The sequence below is a fragment of the Cornus florida genome, unplaced genomic scaffold (genome assembly GCF_030987335.1).
Source record: "Cornus florida cultivar Cherokee Brave unplaced genomic scaffold, ASM3098733v1 CherokeeBrave_3.0.0_Hap2_Chr03, whole genome shotgun sequence".
Taxonomy (NCBI): domain Eukaryota; kingdom Viridiplantae; phylum Streptophyta; class Magnoliopsida; order Cornales; family Cornaceae; genus Cornus; species Cornus florida.
Window position 1 is genome coordinate 28,057,291 of NW_026775573.1, and position 17,590 is coordinate 28,074,880.

Here is a 17,590-nt window from a genome sequence, read left to right on the forward strand (position 1 = left end):
TGCCATCAATCCGGGTCTTATTCGGGTCGGGTCGTTCTTATGTAAAGGGAGCAAAACGAAATAACACGATGGGTATGAAAAAGTGCCTGAGACCTTGTCATCGTTCTATACAGATCTCTCTCCATCTCTTTCCTCGTTCACCGATTCATCTAAAACCCTAAATTTCACAGCAAATCCACACTCAGATTTCTATATAGTCCCAACTGTAAATAACTTTCTGAAATTTCAATCTTAAATTCATCAATTCTGTAACCACTCCAGCCAATGCGATGGTGGTCTGCAAATGCCGCAAGGTACGCCCTTTCTCTCTCTCTATATATATATACACACACACACGCATGTTTTATGTATCCATAGATCACTTGGTTATTAGCTTGCAATTTGATTTCTCTATGCTGTGGACCACTTTATGGTTTGTACAGTAAAGAGGTTTAAGATCGGATCAAGCTCACAATTTAAAATCCGAGCTGTCTCTGAATTTGTTGATGTAAAGGTTTTAATTTGGTAGAAATGGGTGATCCGTGAACCTTGATTCAACGAATGGAAAAAAAAAAAAAAAGAAAAAAAAAAAGATAATGAATGAAATGAACAAAACAAATGAAAGATAAATGAATTTGTGCACAAACTTGTAGACTATGTTACATTATTACGTTGTTATGTTATAAATTGCTGCCATTGCCCGTCATTACAGCTGTTTGTAGCTCATTGATTTGCGAAATCGATTGAAGTTAATATGAATGTCTGTATTTGAATTATCAACTTGAATTTGAAGTTGGAAGTTTTTATTAAGAGCTAGTGCTTTGAATTACTTCTTTATGATATTAAATGTGAAGACTAATTTATGTGGAGGTTTTGGGTCTCAGGCAACTAAGTTATACTGTTTCGTGCACAAGGTCCCTGTTTGTGGAGAATGCATATGTTTCCCGGAGCACCAAATATGCGTGGTATGACATTTAAATATATGTTTGTTTGATTCTTGTCTTCTATTTCATATGCTAACATCTGGAAGATGGTCTTATTGCAATTGGTCATATTATATAAGATGAGTAACTATTGATTGACTTTTTTTTTTTCTATATCATAACAATGGTGTTTGTTCCATCTTGGGTTTGAATTTAATATCTTATTTTATTATGTTTGGGCCTACTTGGGTGCAATGCCTTGTGACTCCTGTTAATGCTTACATGCAATATTTGGTCATATTTTTTGTTGTAACTACTTTTGGGTTGAGTTTTTTGTTTCAAACTACGTGCTTATTGTGTCACAATGTGTTTGATTACAAATGCTGATGCTTTTCTTTTTCTTGGGAAGATGAAAATGCTGATTGTTTTCTAATTCTTTGTTAATATACTGATTTGGAGAACATGAAAGACTAATTAAGTTTGCGTCATTAACGTTATTTGCAAGAGTTTTATTTTCAGATTAAGGAAAGTGTTACACAATGGATGATTTAAAGAATTCGAGAAACGTCTTGTAATAATGAAAGTTAATAAAATAATGACAGTTAAGAACCCTTTCTATGTCAGATAAAGACTGACTAATTGTGATTTGACTCTCTCTCTCTGTCTAATCTCGTAACAAATGTTTACTCCTTAGATAATTTGAAATATCAAGCATGGTTTATTGAGCAGTGGGTTTTTTTAACACTTTTATCTTTAAAAGCAACTGTCCTTTTAAGCCAGGGTTGCTCTAGTGTCATTGAAATGATAGCAAACCCAAGCTAAGCTTATGATCTGATACAAAAGAACCTGAGTTGCTTATTTTTTTAAATGAGTTCACGTTGTTATGAAAAAGGAGCAGGGAGGGAGGGAGGGAGAAAATAAATGGGCAGAGAGAGGGAAAGAGAAATGGAGAGAGTATAGAGAGAAAAAGAATGTAAAGAGAGTTAATTGGGTCAAAATAATTGATCCAAAACAGTTATGTTCTGGTAGATTGTGATCCATTGGCATTATAGGTAGCTAAAAGGATATATTCATTAGGTAAAATATAAGTCACATGCAATGCATATGCGTACCGACATACAAACAACATGAGGGTAATTGCAGCGTTTTGAGAAACTTTAAGATTTTCTACAGAAATTAATAGTACATGGAAAAATTGACAATTCAAGGGTTTTATTTTTTTTTGCATTTTTGCCCTAGATTTAAACCATCAACTGAGTGACTAGTCTCTATGATTGCACGGATGCTTTTCAGAAAATTGAGAAACTCATGGTAGTAAATCAATCTCCGTAATTAGATATTGATGGGAATAGATCCATTTCCATCCCTGAAATGTAATGGGAATAGATCCATCTCCTAATGATTGAACTCATCACAAGGTGGACTAGTCCTTGGAAGGTAATTTCATAGGTGCTCTTTAGAGCTTTAAGGACTATATGCTCTTCCCAAGGGGTTTTTATTTAGAATGAATCGATCTTTGATACATAGCAAGATGTTTTAGGAATGCAGTAACTCCAGTGGGTGATTTTGTTCAAATTGGATTTTGAGAAGACTTATGGCCATGTGGATTGTGTGTTCCTTCAGTTTGTCCTGAATATGGATTTTTTTTTTTTTTTTTTTTTTTTTTTTTTGATAAGTAAATTGTAATAGAAGGCGTTCAAAAGGGGAACGCGTCCCAAGGACTGTACAAGACGAAAAAGAGAGAAGAAAATGAGATCTATGGACCTAACAACCCCAAAAAGTCCATAATAGCATCCAAAGAAATACAATCTCTCCCCATACCCCAACTAAAGCCCCAATGGAAGTCCCCTCCAACATCAAAAGATCTTTGATTGCGTTCTTTCCACAAACTCATCCAAATACAAAGGGGAATCACCCTCCAGAAATTACGAGTGCGCGCTCCCACCCTTTGGCCCCTCCAACCATCAATCAAATCCCTTAAGGTCCGGGGCATAACCCATTGAACTCCAAAGAGACCCAACAAAAGGCTCCAGCAGTCGTGAGCAACGGGACAATGCAAGAGAAGATGATCCACGGATTCTCCATCATTCATGCACATACAACACCGGTTAACGATAACATGTTGTCTCTTCCTCAAATTGTCAAGAGTCAAGATCTTACCCCAAACAACAGTCCACACAAAGAAAGCCACCCTAAGAGGAGCCATCGAGCGCCAGACCGTTTTCCACGGGAAGGTGGATCCATGAAAATCTGAAGCTGGTGAAAATAGGACCGGACTTGGAACTTTCCCTAAGGAAAAAGCACCCAAGTCAGTGAGTCCGGCCCGGTGCCATCCATCTCCTGTCTATACAGAAGGTCCAACAAACCAATGACATCATCCAACTCCCAATCCTGAAAGGAGCGTCAGAACTGAACATCCCAAGACAACCTACCGCTATCAAGACGATAGCAGTCAGCAACCGTAGCATGTCTATCAACAACAATCCTGAACAACCTCGGGTACAGATGAGACAAAGGACGGTCCTCGCACTAAGCATCCTCCCAAAACCGGATATCCCTTCCTTCCCGGACTCTGAATCTAATATGCTTTGAGAAATCATCCCAACCTCTCCCAGTGGATTTCCAAACCCCCACATCGACAGGCGACCTAACCGGTCTAGCTAACCATCCCCCCCTCCTCTCCAAACCGACAAGAAACAACCTTCCTCTATAGACTATGTTGTTCACTGCCGAACCTCCAAAGCCACTTGCCTAGGAGGGCCCTATTGAAAGGGGCTAATCTCCTAATCCTTAGGCCTCCCAACTTAAGGGGCCTGCAAACCTGCTCCCATCGAACGAGATGATACTCAAACTTCTTACCTCTACCGCCTCATAAGAAATTCCGTTGGAGCATCTCAAGTCTTCCAATAACAGTAGAGGGGATCTGGAAGAGCGACGAGAAAATAGTTGGGAGACTAGATAAAGTACTCTTCACCATAGTAACTTTTCCCCCCTTTGAAAGGTATTGCTTTTTCCACCCTGCCAGGCTTTTCTCGAAACGCTCAATCACCGGGTCCCAGCTTCCCACCCTTCTTGTCGAGACACCCAAAGGCAAGCCTAAATAAGAAATAGGAAAGGAGCTCGTCCTACACCCTAAGACAGCTGCGAGAGACTCCATCTCTTAAATATCCCCCACAGGGACAATAACACTCTTTCCCACGTTGACTTTCAGCCCAGAGACTGCCTGAAAACAAACAAGGACACAACGCAAGTATCTCAACTGGGACTCCTCAGCCTCACAAAAAACCAGAGTGTCATTCGCTAAAAGCAAATGAGAAATTTCCAAGTGATGAGCTGCGTCAGAACCAATCTTGAAGCCCCGAATAAACCCCAAGTCCATAGCTCTCCTCATCAACCTACTAAGAGCCTCCATGCCAATAATGAACAGGAAAAAAGAGAGAGGGTCCCCTTGCCTCAAACCACGGGAGCTGCCAAAAAACCCGGATGGTGACCCATTGACCAACATCGAGAATCTGACAGACGAGACGCAAGTAACAATCCATCGCCTCCATTTCTCTCCGAAACCCATCCTCTCTAACAGATAAAACAGAAAATTCCAATAAACATGATCATAAGCTTTCTCAATGTCCAGTTTGCACAAAACACTCGGAATCCCACTACTGAGCCTGAAATCATAAACATTCACTGGCAATAGGGGTGGAATCCAAAATCTGTCTACCCCCAACAAACGCATTCTAAGAATCAGAGATGACGCTATCCAAAACCCCCTTCAAACGAAGCGCAAAGACTTTAGCAATCAGCTTATACATACACCTAATCAGACTAATGGGTCTAAAGTCCTTAACGTCAGTTGCCCCTCCCTTCTTTGGGATGAGAGCAATAAAAGAAGTATTCAACGACTTTTCGAACCTCCCATTAGAATGGAACTCATGAAAAGTTCCCATAACCTCCTAACGAACCACCTCCCAACTCTCCAGAAGGAACCTCATAGTAAAACCATCCGGACCTGGGGCTTTGTCACCCTTACAACTCCTCAGCGCCAAAAGAACCTTCTCCTCCGTAAAGGGTCTCTCAAGCTCTTTTTTATCCTCCACTGAGATAGACTCAAAATGAAGACCATCAAGACGTGGCCTCCAACGAAGAGGCTCAGTGTACAACCTCTGATAAAAAGAAACAATCCCCGTACGCACTTCCTCCTCAGAGCTCAACATTGTTCCGTCCACACACATCCGCCCAATATGATTGCCCCTCCTATGAGCATTAGCGGTGCGATGAAAGAACTTAGTATTACAGTCACCTTCCTTAAGCCACAAAGCCCGAAATTTTTGTCGCCACGAGATTTCCTCCAAAATCGCAATTTTGCCACATTCAGCCTGACAATTGCTCTCCTGTTACGTTGAGACTCAACATGACCACTCACTGCTTCCAATCTGTCTAACTCTGCAATGTCAGCGAGGGCTCTATTCTTCCTCCATTCCAGATTACCAAAGACCTCCTCATTCCATGTTTTGAGCTTATCTTTTAAAAGGCGAAGCTTCCCTGCGAAAATGAAACTCGAAGTTCCCACAACCATATCCTCCTCCCACCAAGACCGCACCAACCCCTAAAAATCCACCGCTCTAAGCCACATATTCTCAAATTTGAACGGGGTATGACGTGAACACAACCCTCCACAGTCCAAAATCAAAGGAATATGATCCGACATGACTCTAGTCAGAGCGGCTTGAGCAGCATCCAGAAACTTCTCCTCCCACTCTCCAGAGAGCAAAGATCTATCCAGATGGGAAAAGGTAGGCGTCTCCCTCCCACTGGACCAAGTAAAAGAAACACCCTCCAATGGAAGATCAATAAGCTGATGACCATCAATAAGCTCCGAAAAAAGAACCATGGCCTGGGTCCATGCACCCCCAGTAGATCTCTCAGACGGGGATCTCACCACATTAAAATCTCCTGCCACGCACCAAGGAAAAGTCCACCTCCCCTTCACCCCACTAAGCTCCTCCCACAAAATTGGCCTATCGCAGTCATCCATCGGCCCATACACACCAGAAAAGACCCAAGAGAAGTCGTCCTCCTCCATCTTGAAAATACAAGACAAAGAAAAGTGCCCCCTGCAAACATCCACCTTTGCCATCCATCTCCTATCCCACATGAGAAGAATTCCTCCAGAAGTCCCAACTGAATTCAAGGTCTCCCACTCCACGAACTTATTTCCCCAAAGACTCTTAACCACACGGTCAGTCATAGATTTGATCTTCGATTCTTGAAGACACACCAAATGGACCCCCCATTTTCTCACAGCCATCTTCACCACCTTCCTCTTGCCCAGGTCATTGAGACCACGAACATTCCAAGATAAGATTCGTAGCTTTATGGAAAAACAGAATCCCCCACCTCCCCCAAACTCCTCCCCCCCTCCTTAACACGCCCTCCTTCCACCTCCCCCACGAGCGTCCTATCATAATTCACATCAGAACAAAGGTTTCTCAACTCCCTCTCCCCTCTCCAAGGAGAATGAACCTTCTTCTTTCTATTCCTCCTCCTAGAAAACTGGATCATCTCCCCTTCCTTCCCCTCCACCGTGGCCTGAAGAATTGCTAAGGCCTGATCCCGATTATCATTACAAGAGACCTTCAACAAATCACTGGTGACACCGATATTTTCCAAAACCCACTCCTTGCCTAAGTCGCCATACTCCTGTCTATCAACATTACAATCCAGAACCTCCGGATGCACAACCGTCAGGGGGTCAACAATCCACAAATTAGAGTGACACTCCTCCTCCCACAAAATCATGTCAAGGGGCCTACCTTCGTCATCCCTACTCCCTCCCTCATCACCTCCCCCAGCCTCCTCTGCCTCGTCAAAACAAGACTTCCAGTCCTTAGAATTGTCCACCCCACCTTCATGAACAGCAGTGAAAGTGTCTGGATCAACTGTAGGGAAATCATTCTGATGCCTGTGTTTCTGCAATTCCTTGATTAACAGAGAATTGGTGATCTTGGATTAGGATATGCTTGTTTTTTTGTGAATTTTGTGCTATTGTTTATGGTGAGCATAGAGGTTGGTTTAGGGCTTCTAGATGCTTTCAGGGGGAACCCATATTCCTCTAATTGTGGTTGTTTATGTTCTTTCTTAGTAGGTTTTACTCTGCAGTTGAAATTGTGGATGTTATTGAGGGTTTTGTCCTGGGTAAGAAAAGAATTAAGGTTTGTCTCTTATTAATTGTGGATGCGATTGAGGGTTTTGTTATTGGTTGGAAAAGATCTAACTTTTCTCTTAATATTAGGTTATTCCTTTTTGCTCCCATGATAAATGAAACTTCATCTCAATAAATTACATAAGTTGAAATGTTACAAAAAGGCACTTACTGGGAGAAAGAAATATTAAGAAGACGTACATCATCAGTGAACCAGTCCTGCCTAGGGCCCTAGGTAGAATGTTGAAATGGGAAGATGGGAAGCAAACTGAACCTTCACAAAGTGGCTGCTTCATGAATCATGACTTGAATCTGCATCCTCACACTCACCAGCTCGAGCTTTGCCATTGGATCAAGCAACGACCTGCTAGTAAAATATTAATTTTTTTTAAAAAAATATACCCCATTATCCACCACTCTGAAGCGAACTTTTTGAACTCAATGAACTGAAATTTGAGAAATTTGGAAGTGAGTAGAGAAATCAAACAGGGGCAAGGAAGACATGCATAGTGCAAGACAATATATTTAGCATACTGAATAAAAAATTTTAGTGATGATTTTAATGTGTTTTTGTGTGTGCGCGCATGCTCATGCCACAGTTTGTGCTTGTGTTGCCCCTCAGCTTCTCAATAAATATTGTTAAGGTGAAATTTTTAGTTTTGCCACATGATCCAATATTCCCGAATTTGAAGGTAACTTGCCAAAATGAAAGTGTGAGAGAGATCATGTAGGGACAAGGAGCACATGCATGGCACAAGACGATATTTCTAGCTTTGCGAAAGAGAAATCTTCATAAACTATGTTCATGTGTTTTTGAGAGTGCTAGTGTGCTCCTGCCAGAGTTTGTGCTTGTGTTCTCTCTATTTACTCAGCAGCATGTACAAATGATGCAGTTGCTGCTTACTCATTTTATCAAGACCATGGAAGCATGGAGTGAATTTTCATAAATGGGTTGTTTTTAGAATTTAGGTTTCCTAACCTGTTCACAGTTACTTTAGAATTCTGAGATTGATGTCATTCAAATGTAACTATGGCGATTTTTATGTCATTTGTCTCTTGTAACTATTTCTAATGGTTTGATTTGGTTCCTATGTATTCTCATTTTGTGAACTCGCACACCGTGTAAGTATCTCAACAATGGTGTATTTGGTTTAGATTTTTTGGAAGTGATTGGTATTTTGCTTTTATTTCCAGATTTCTTAAAATGGAAATGCTAAACAGTTTGAAAAGAAGTTCAGTTTTAAGTTGGTTTTTTATTTTTTTTAAATTTTTATGGACCCAGTTGCCCACTTTTCACGAAATTTTTTCAAATTAGTTATTACAACTGGTGTATAGTCTTTTCGGATTTTCTGTTTATGAAAACTGAAAAACAGTTTTCAGGAATGAAATGTGACAGAGCCTTGAAGACATCATATCTTTTTGTTAGTGATTTCCTTTTGGCATTGATTATTAACTGTTACATTTTCCTTTTTGTGTTCTCTTTTTGGTGTTTGCTTTGTTGGGTCCGTTTGTACTTCAAGTTTCTTACTTATTTGGTAGGATTCCCTAGAAAGGCATCAGTACTGGTTAGTTGTGTATGGCTATTTTAACTTTACATAGGATTATCTGTATTATTTTCTTGATAAGATATCTGTATCTTGTGCACATGCATATGCTGCATTTGAAGTTTAACTTTATTAAATGATATCTTGTTGGCCAGATAGGATTTTGATCTATTTGGGTTATGCTTACTTATATTGTCAAATTTCATAGGTTCGTACTTACTCAGAATGGGTTATAGATGGAGAGTATGATTGGCCTCCTAAATGCTGCCAGTGTCGTGCTGTGCTAGAAGAGGAGTCTGATTCTCAAACTACTCGATTGGGTTGCTTGCGTATGTGATTCTGTGATATATATTTAAATTTTTTAAATGCAATTTTTTTTATTATTATTATTAATTTTATGTTTTTTAGAAATGAAATCCTGTTGAAGTCACACTGCAAAACTTACGTTTCTTTTTTGCTCATTTCAGATATTATACATACAAATTGCTTAGTCTCACATATTAAAAGTTTTCCGCCACACACTGCGCCAGCTGGATATGTGTGTCCTGACTGTTCCACTTCGGTAAGATTTATTTCCAGAAGCTATAAACAGTCTCACATCTATAATTGGGTTCTTTTGGTTAACACCTTTCAGGATGTTGTAGTTCTCAATTCTCATCAGTGTTTCAGATGTCGAATTAAAGTGTACATAAACACATCTTGTTTTTCACAAATTACCATTAGCAAATGATGATTTCTCAATTTGATTAGTGATTGTGGTGAACGGGGCTTTAAAGAAAAAGAAAAAACTCAGAAAAACGTAAACATGCACTAAACTGCTTTACGTTACTGGAGTACAATTTGCTAGTGACAGATATAGAGAAGATGTGATTAGTTATTAGTTAAGGTTTAACTTGAAGTGTTATTTTTGTGCAAGGCTTGTTTATAGATATACGGATTATTTTATACCTGTTATTTGGAGTTCTAGGGATTGGTAGAAAGGACCAACAGTTATAGTCTTGTGTACTTACTCACTTCCTAGAACATTATGCTTTTGGACTTCGTGTTGTAGAGTTACTGAGTTGTTTTGATTAAAGATTGTGGTCCAAGAGCTTTAATTGTAGGAACTTTGACTATTGAAACAAGAGAATAGCAGGAGTAGGAGCCTATGATAAGTTCTGTGCGCAAGTAGCTGAGTAAAAATGTCTAGTTTTCTACTCATTAATAACGAGGAAATGGTTATTTTTTCTTGTCAAAAAATGAGGCAGGAAACTAGTTAATATTAGGATTTTTATTGTTTTCTTATGATAGATCTGAAGGAAACAATTGTTTTCACCCCTCCCACTCTCAAACCACCTATGGTTAAAAAAAAGGGTAACTTTTTTGCTTGTGAAACAACTTGGAGTTTTTTATGATAGCTTGACTTTTGCTATAATCAATTAAGATGGTTTTAGCATTGTGGAATATAAAGAGAATGCTAACTCACCATGGAATATAAAGATAATATTGAGTCCTGCAACTTAAAGGTGGAACTTAGCTTGGATTGGTTTTCCTGGTATTGAGCCTGATCCTAGTCATGAACTGTTTCACATTCCAAGAACCAAAATGACATTGAACTTCTCAATCCAAAAAACAACTTTTGCTAGAGTGAGTTCTTCTGTTCTGTTTGGGATGGTTTACATTTGGTCTAGCTTATTGATAATACATACAGAACAAGGTGTAATCTAACTTGATCCTGACATTCAAAAGGCTTAACCCTGGAAAGCTTCAGTATGCATGGCATAGCCCTCATTATCCTTTATTAACTTGATGGATGAATTCAAACCACTTATTGCAATCAATGAATTAATAGTAGAGAAGAACCGAGGAAGTCATCGTAAATTGTGATTGGTTTTAGTGACCTCAATTCTTTTGACATTTACTAGGAAAATCAGAATCCTTTGGGATATGCATTATAATAAGTACTCGCGGGAATATGGTGTTGATTTAGAAGTTGTTTTGGCTGTGTTTATTGCATTGAGTAGTTTGTTTTAAATGCTGCTTTGTTGTTGCAGGTATGGCCTCCAAAAATTGTCAAAGATTCAGGATCCCGTCTTCATTCGAAGCTGAAGGAGGCAATTATGCTGGTAATTCTGATGCTTTGCTCTAAACTTGCTGGAATGAATTTGTTACTCTATGACACTATTTGACATATATATATATATATTTTCCCCCTTAAAAATCTTTTTCCATCATACCGCACAAGTTTCACCACATATAATAAATAAGGTATAACAAATCGTCTCTGTTATTGGTCTTATTTTTGAAAGTTGCGGTCCTTATAGTGCGGTGATTTTTTCCATCTTCTTTGATGGATGAATAAAAACACGAAGGAGAAGGATCCTTGTACATTTTCTTATTTCCCTCTTTAGCAATGGTATAGATGAGGTGACTTTGGAGGTACTTTCATCTGTTTAAGTGATTCTGTCAGTAAATATATGAGAATTCATTAAGTGAGGAATTTAGATATGAGGAGACATAATCTAAAGTTGGTACTCTCATACAAGCGTATACAAAGAAAACATTTTGGGCATGTTTGTAGCCAAAGTTATTTTGTCCAACCTATAGGGTCCTATATGTGGTGCAGATTATAATGCAACAGAGAGACAAATTAAATGAACCAGGCCAAGCAAGCATGTGGCTACATATAGGTTGATACAAGTGCTGCAATTGAACCAGGCGAAGGGAAGCCTGGCATTGTGTTTATGCATTATACATGAAAGCTAGAGTCAATGGTCTTGATAATTAATATCCCTGTGACATTATATACCGTGTTTCCATGTTTCTGTTGTGCAGACTGGTCTGGAGAAGAACTTATTTGGGAACCATCCAGTTTCATTGCCAGCTACAGAATCCCGTGGTCCTCCTCCTGCTTTTTCTTCAGATCCACTGATGCATGCATCTGCAACTGGAGGGAGAGAGTATAATGCAAGCTTGTCATCTTCAGTAGCTAAAGATTCTGAAGGTTACTCGGCTGCAGCTGGAACAGGGCCTACTAATTCTTCATTCACAGATATTGTGGAGATAGATGGTCCTAACTCGGCAAGTCCATCCCTGTCTAATCATGAGTCCAGTTTCGTGAAAAATGCAAGTCCTGCTGGTGTAAGAAGATTCTCTTGTTAATCATTGCATGTAAATTGGGATGTATTGGTCATTTCTTTTCCTTACGACATGTATATACTGATTTAGCATGTTTGTGAATGCACATTTGTCTGGTGTGTATTTTCTAGTTTCTAGTTTGGTGTCTTATATATCCTCTTTATAAAAAAATTGCAACAATATGCAGGCTGGTGCTACAACGCGAAAGACTGCTTTCCAAGTTGATAGGCAAAACTCTGAAATTTCATATTACACAGATGATGAAGATGGAAATCGGAAAAAGTACACGCGAAGGGGTGAATTGTTGCTTCTCTTCTTTATATATGAATTGCAATCTTATTGTTATATGACCTTCTTGATGACAAACTTTGCATTATAGTTGGTGCTAGAATGAATGAATCCTTCTATCCCTGATACTTATCAAATTTGTTTAATCTTCCACATGCTATACTTTTATTTACTTCTGGTTGAATATTTCATGGTTTTCAGTATCTTTGTACCAAACTGTTGGAATTAAGGCATTTCTCAAACTTATGAAGATGTTTTTGAGTTCATTCTGTTTGCCTTCTCATTTTGTTTTATTTAATGCATGTTACGTCGTCATTTCATTAGATACCATAAAAGAATTCTCTATTTTCAAATTAATGAGGCTCTCAATTGCAGGTTCTTTCCGCCATAAGTTTCTTAGGGCATTGCTACCTGTCTGGTCGAGTGCATTACCAGTTCTTCCAGTGACTGCACCACCAAGAAAAGATGCATCAAATGCAGATGATGTCCCAGAAGGTCGTTTGCGGCATCAGAGATCCTCAAGGATGGATCCAAGGAAAATCCTTCTCTTCATAGCAATCATGTAATGTTTGCGGATCTCTTAACTTGTTCCTATTGCCTTGTTTACCCATATTTTTCCCCAGATAAGAGAATTAATATAAAGTTAGAAAAAGGCTTGATAATAACCAAAGGAATTGACGAAGTACAAATGAATATTCAGCGATTGAATCAATGAACCAATTGATCTAATAGGGATTTTGTTTTAGGGTGTGCAGGCATGGCGCATTTCCCATGCTTGTATTCATATGCCGCACCTGGCCAAATTTATTTGTGGGGTAAAATTCTGTCAGATGACTGCAATCATGTGATTTCAGGCAAGGTGCACCATAAATGGTTGTTGCTGGAGAAGGGAATGTATAAAGAATACAGATGAAAGTTATGTGACTGAATCAAGCGATTCAGTGGTTGGACTCGAGGGATTTGCTTTAGGGTGTCAGTCAAGGTGCAGTACCATACTGGTGTTCATTTGGTGTACACTATCAAACGTGTTGTAAGCCTTGTATGGTAGAATTCTCTCTATCAGATGATTGCGGTGATGTGATCTTGCTCGGAATTCTTTCTTTTGCACTTGTGTTTTCTTCTTGGAAAAAAAATGGAATCATTGAAATGTGGATATTTGTCCTGTAACGTGGGGCAACTGTTAGCACCAACCACCTCTCGTGTAATTAATATAGGTTCTCTTATGTTGATGCAGGAGTGTTGCATAAGCCTCATATCAAGTTCTCACCACTGGCCCATTTAGAGAGACCAACAAACAAACAATTATTAGCATTATCATTATTACCATTCTGGAAAAACTATCAGCATCATTATCGTTCCAGTCTTAACCTAGATAGAGAAAAAACACAAGATTTGAAGTTGTTATTTTCTCACTTTTTTCAGTTCATAAATCATGCCTAGATTCACTAATGCAAGTGTTCCATAATTTACATGCAGGGCATGCGTGGGTACGATGGGTATTCTGTATTACAGACTTGCACAAGGTGGCCTTGGTGAGGAGCTGCCCGGTGACGAGCAACAGTGATCAAAATCTCATAGAGGTCGTGATGGTATATTATTTCTTGATATTCTGGTTACTTCCACGATTCTTCCTTGTTTCCGCTGAGTCACTCCCTCGTGATGGACTGGGCTGGTTCACTGCTAAGCACACCAGTCGATGCTTGCTGTAGAGAATTTTCATTTTTCTCTGATGGCAGCAAAATGGTGCGTATGAATTTCTTGCTCATCTTGGTCCTCTGCTCGTGTTTTGGCTTTTGTTTGTAAACAAAAGTATCGCATTAAAACCAATTTTTTATTTTTATTTTTAGGTTCAGTTATTTTGTGAATATCTATTTTGAACTAATAACCTTGAGACAGCTAAGGTTGTATGGACCATTTGTGGTTCAGAATGTCTCATTTGTGTATTTTTTTTGCATCTTTACTGTGTTGGTATTGTATGCTGGGCTGAAGAGATCATTGTTTCAGTTACTTCTGGAAGATAAATTTGTGAGAACCACTGTCCACCTTGATAGTTTTGAAAACTAGATTTGATCAAGGGGTTGTTTCTCAGATGACAGAACAATGGTGCATGGAAATTTTATTGAAGCTTTCATCATAATTTATTTTTGAGTGTTGCCGAATTCAATTTATGTGAGAAGGGCGGTTGGTCTTATTACATGATGTCACATCATGATGACATTATATAGTAGGATCCACCACTACACTCACATAAATCGAATTCGATAATTACCAAATTCGTTCTTTAAATCACTATTGTTGATTTTTTCAATGTTTTGGTTTGGCAGTTGAACAAGCATATTAACTAAAAGGTACCTGAATGAGTTCTCTAGTTTTGCTGTTTCTTAGATTGTGGTGCTGGAAAGCAGAAGTAGAAGGAATAGCATATTTGAGAACAATCTCTTCTGTGTTGAACCTACCTTGGGTCTACCCCCTTCCATTTAGAAGGGTTATGGGAGGGACTGGGATGGGAATGAAAAAAGATTACCCATTCCTTTTATACATACAAGTAAATTATAATTTTGCCCTTATAATTTATTTTATATTTAAAAATATTAGGTATATAGTAAAGCAAAATCTGGTTAACCTATTCCAATCACTAGATTTCCTTTCACATTCAACTTTTTACTGAGTAGAATATTATGATTTCATATTTATTCATCAACTCTTATATTTTTCAAATTGAGCAAATAAAGACATTTAGTCAAATTGAAGATTAAAATACTTAAAATGTCCTTAAAAGACAAAATAAAATAAAAAATACTAATTTAATAAAACATGGGATTTTATTTCATTTTATTTTATTTTATTTATTTATTTTTTTGATAAGAATAAAACACGGGATTATTAAGGATATTTTGGAATTTTAATAAAAAAATCAAAGGGACAATTTGTATATATTTTCAAATGATAGGGATATATATGTACGTACCAAACTATAATTTGGCCCAATTTTTTATACAGCGTGATTTCATGTTTCTTGCTTTTTATTCTTATTTAAATAAATCATCAGATGTTTACTAGAAAAATTATATGCCGAAGTGGGGAAAATATAAGATTGCAAATGGAGTGCTTTGAACTTGAATTTCTTAGTTGTCTTGACAAACTTAATTTTAGAGTTTCAATTAAACTCCGTTTGTTGGTAAAATAATTTTTTTATTTGTATTTTTTTATATTTGACAAAGATCTAAGTCGATGTTGAGGTTAAGTTTATCGGGTGGAACGTGTAAAATAACCTGTCATAAGTCCATAAGTAAATTACTTTTGTTAAATTTTGATAATTTTTTTTCTTCATAAATATTTTATAACAATGAAGAATAAAAAAAACATAAAAAAATATTTTACATCCAAATAAAAAAAAAAAGTTATAACAAGGACAGATAAATTCAGGCTATTTTTAAAAATAAGACACTCTATTTTAAAATGTGAAATGACATTATCATCTTTTATTCAATTTTTGAGGAACAAGTACTGGGAGCATTTACAATTTAATTTTGAAAGAATAAAAATGTACATTTATTTTCAAAAGTAAAAATAAAAATTATAAAAATTGAAATGCATTTATCATTTTTAACCAAAATTTTATTAATGTACTTCCTCGTGTGACCAATTAAGAATTAGGCCGACTATAAGCATGAAAAGCCATAATCTTTTATAATAATTTTCCACTCACAACCAATCATTCAATCTTTTAATTAATGCTTATCATTTCAATTGATCTAGTGTTATTATAATTATAAGTTATAACTATATATTTTTAAAAAAAATGTCATGCAATAATTCATATTTAAGTATACACTATCCAGTTTAGTCACTTTAATACAACTGACATATTCGATTTAAAGATAAAATGAAAACTAAATTATTCAATGCATATACTAGTATATCTAAGAATTTCTACCAACCTATACAATGAAAATAAATTAAGATTTTTAAAAGGCTTCTGTTAATGATGAGGGGTCACATATTGTTGCTAAACAAAACCCTAGAAGGAACCCCAAACGTGCAGGTTGGCCATGGATATTCTCCATGAGCTACACAATCTGAGTTTCCACTTTAATTCTCGCAATCCCTAAAGATCAATTCCATTCTCTCAAAAGTTGGTGTATACACACATGAATATATATATATATATATATATTGGATCAACAAAAAAGGAAATGCACACGGATGTGTGCGTGCATATATGATATCTTATGCATAATTAAGATTCCAATTGTGTGTGTGTGTGTATATATAGATCGTGAAATGGCCGGTGCAACATTCAGCTATATATATAAATATAAATATACATATACATGTATATATATTATATTGTATATATGTGTGTAATTACAAGGAAGCTTCGTTTGATTCCCTGTAGAGAGGTCGATTCGACGCGTATGATGAAGAGCGAACAACGGCGGAAAATCGGGACGCGACATGGCCACAGATATGGACAGACTACTCCGTCTCGGTGTGTGTCAATTGAAGGTATCTTTGTTATGTAATTAGATTGTGCTGCTGAAATTTTCTGGCGGGAAAATTTAGGGTTTTGTTTGTTTGTGATCTAATTTTTTATTTAGGTCTCACAGCGCATGTCCCTCTGATGGAAAATGGGAAGTATAGCATTGGTTAAGATACTGGGAGATATTAGTGTTGTTTTTTTAATTCTTTCCTTCCATTTCTTGTTAAGTTGTGAGTAAAATATTGTATAAAGGGCCAACCGTTCCTTATAATTATTTTGTTGATGCCAGGTAAGAACCCATAAATGGATAGGATTTTATATTTGTAAGCACTACTTTGTTGTTGATCAGATGCATCTACATTTAGAAATCAGATCCCCTCACCTTCTGTGGAGAGGAGGGGATCCTGTGCCTTGGTTGTGTATTGCTAGTGCAACGCATTACATCGTAGTTCAACAGCCTTATGACAAAGTGCAACACTATGAACTAACAATGTAATGTAGTTGTAGTATATACAATGTAAAGGCATATGATGTGGCACAAAATGAAACGGCACAAGAGAGGATCCGAGATCCTATATCGAGTTCCTATATTTATTGATTTATTGCCTGTTATGGGGACTTGAACTCTCAACCTTTCACTTGCCACTTGGATAGTAGAGGTCCAGAAGTGACCATCGCTGGAGCTAAACTTTAGTGATATATGCATCCATAACACCTCTCTATGATAATTTGGTCATTTTGTTTATATGTATATTTTTTGGGTCTATGGATATTGGATGGTTGATAGTTATTCTACTTTTGACTAGTGTGTCTTTAACATGCAATTCTCATTTTGATTTAGCATTTTGATAGTCCTAGTTGAGCACCCAGAGTAGCAAATGGCGATGAGCCAAAAATTAATGGCATCATACCGCCCAATATCTTTAAATGTGTTGCATGCTGATTCTTTTTTTATAAGGCTGACATGGTTAGATTTTGTGGAAAAAAGTTGAGGGACAACCATTGTTTGATATGAGCACCAGCCTAATTTGATTAATATTGTGGGAACCACATGAGT

General features: G+C 37.4%; 1 protein-coding gene across 3 annotated transcripts; it reads left to right on the forward strand.

The window, feature by feature from the left end:
• On the forward strand, positions 1-14,187 carry LOC132300079 (uncharacterized). Of its 3 annotated transcripts, none has more exons than XR_009480276.1 (10): positions 1-293; positions 864-944; positions 8,854-8,974; positions 9,113-9,207; positions 10,679-10,750; positions 11,460-11,765; positions 11,950-12,058; positions 12,426-12,612; positions 12,806-13,032; positions 13,527-14,187. XR_009480276.1 is itself a non-coding variant. In XM_059797011.1 (9 exons), the coding sequence occupies exons 1-9, from the start codon at positions 270-272 to the stop codon at positions 13,612-13,614; spliced, it is 1,083 nt and encodes a 360-aa protein (XP_059652994.1). In that variant the 5' UTR covers positions 44-269; the 3' UTR covers positions 13,615-14,187. The 3 variants fall into 3 exon arrangements, 1 of the variants encoding a protein (XP_059652994.1); XR_009480277.1 differs by having other exon boundaries at positions 10-293; positions 12,905-13,032; XM_059797011.1 differs by lacking the exon at positions 12,806-13,032 and having other exon boundaries at positions 44-293.
• The last annotated feature ends 3,403 nt before the right edge of the window (positions 14,188-17,590 follow it).

What these genes read in the sequence shown, in the direction of transcription:
- LOC132300079 (XM_059797011.1), top strand. Translation starts at nt 270, where the DNA reads ATGGTGGTCTGCAAATGCCGCAAG. An exon ending in AAAATGCAAGTCCTGCTGGT is followed by an intron (nt 11,766 to 11,949) that starts GTAAGAAGATTC and finishes AACAATATGCAG; the next exon opens with GCTGGTGCTACAACGCGAAA. An exon ending in CTTCTCTTCATAGCAATCAT is followed by an intron (nt 12,613 to 13,526) that starts GTAATGTTTGCG and finishes ATTTACATGCAG; the next exon opens with GGCATGCGTGGGTACGATGG.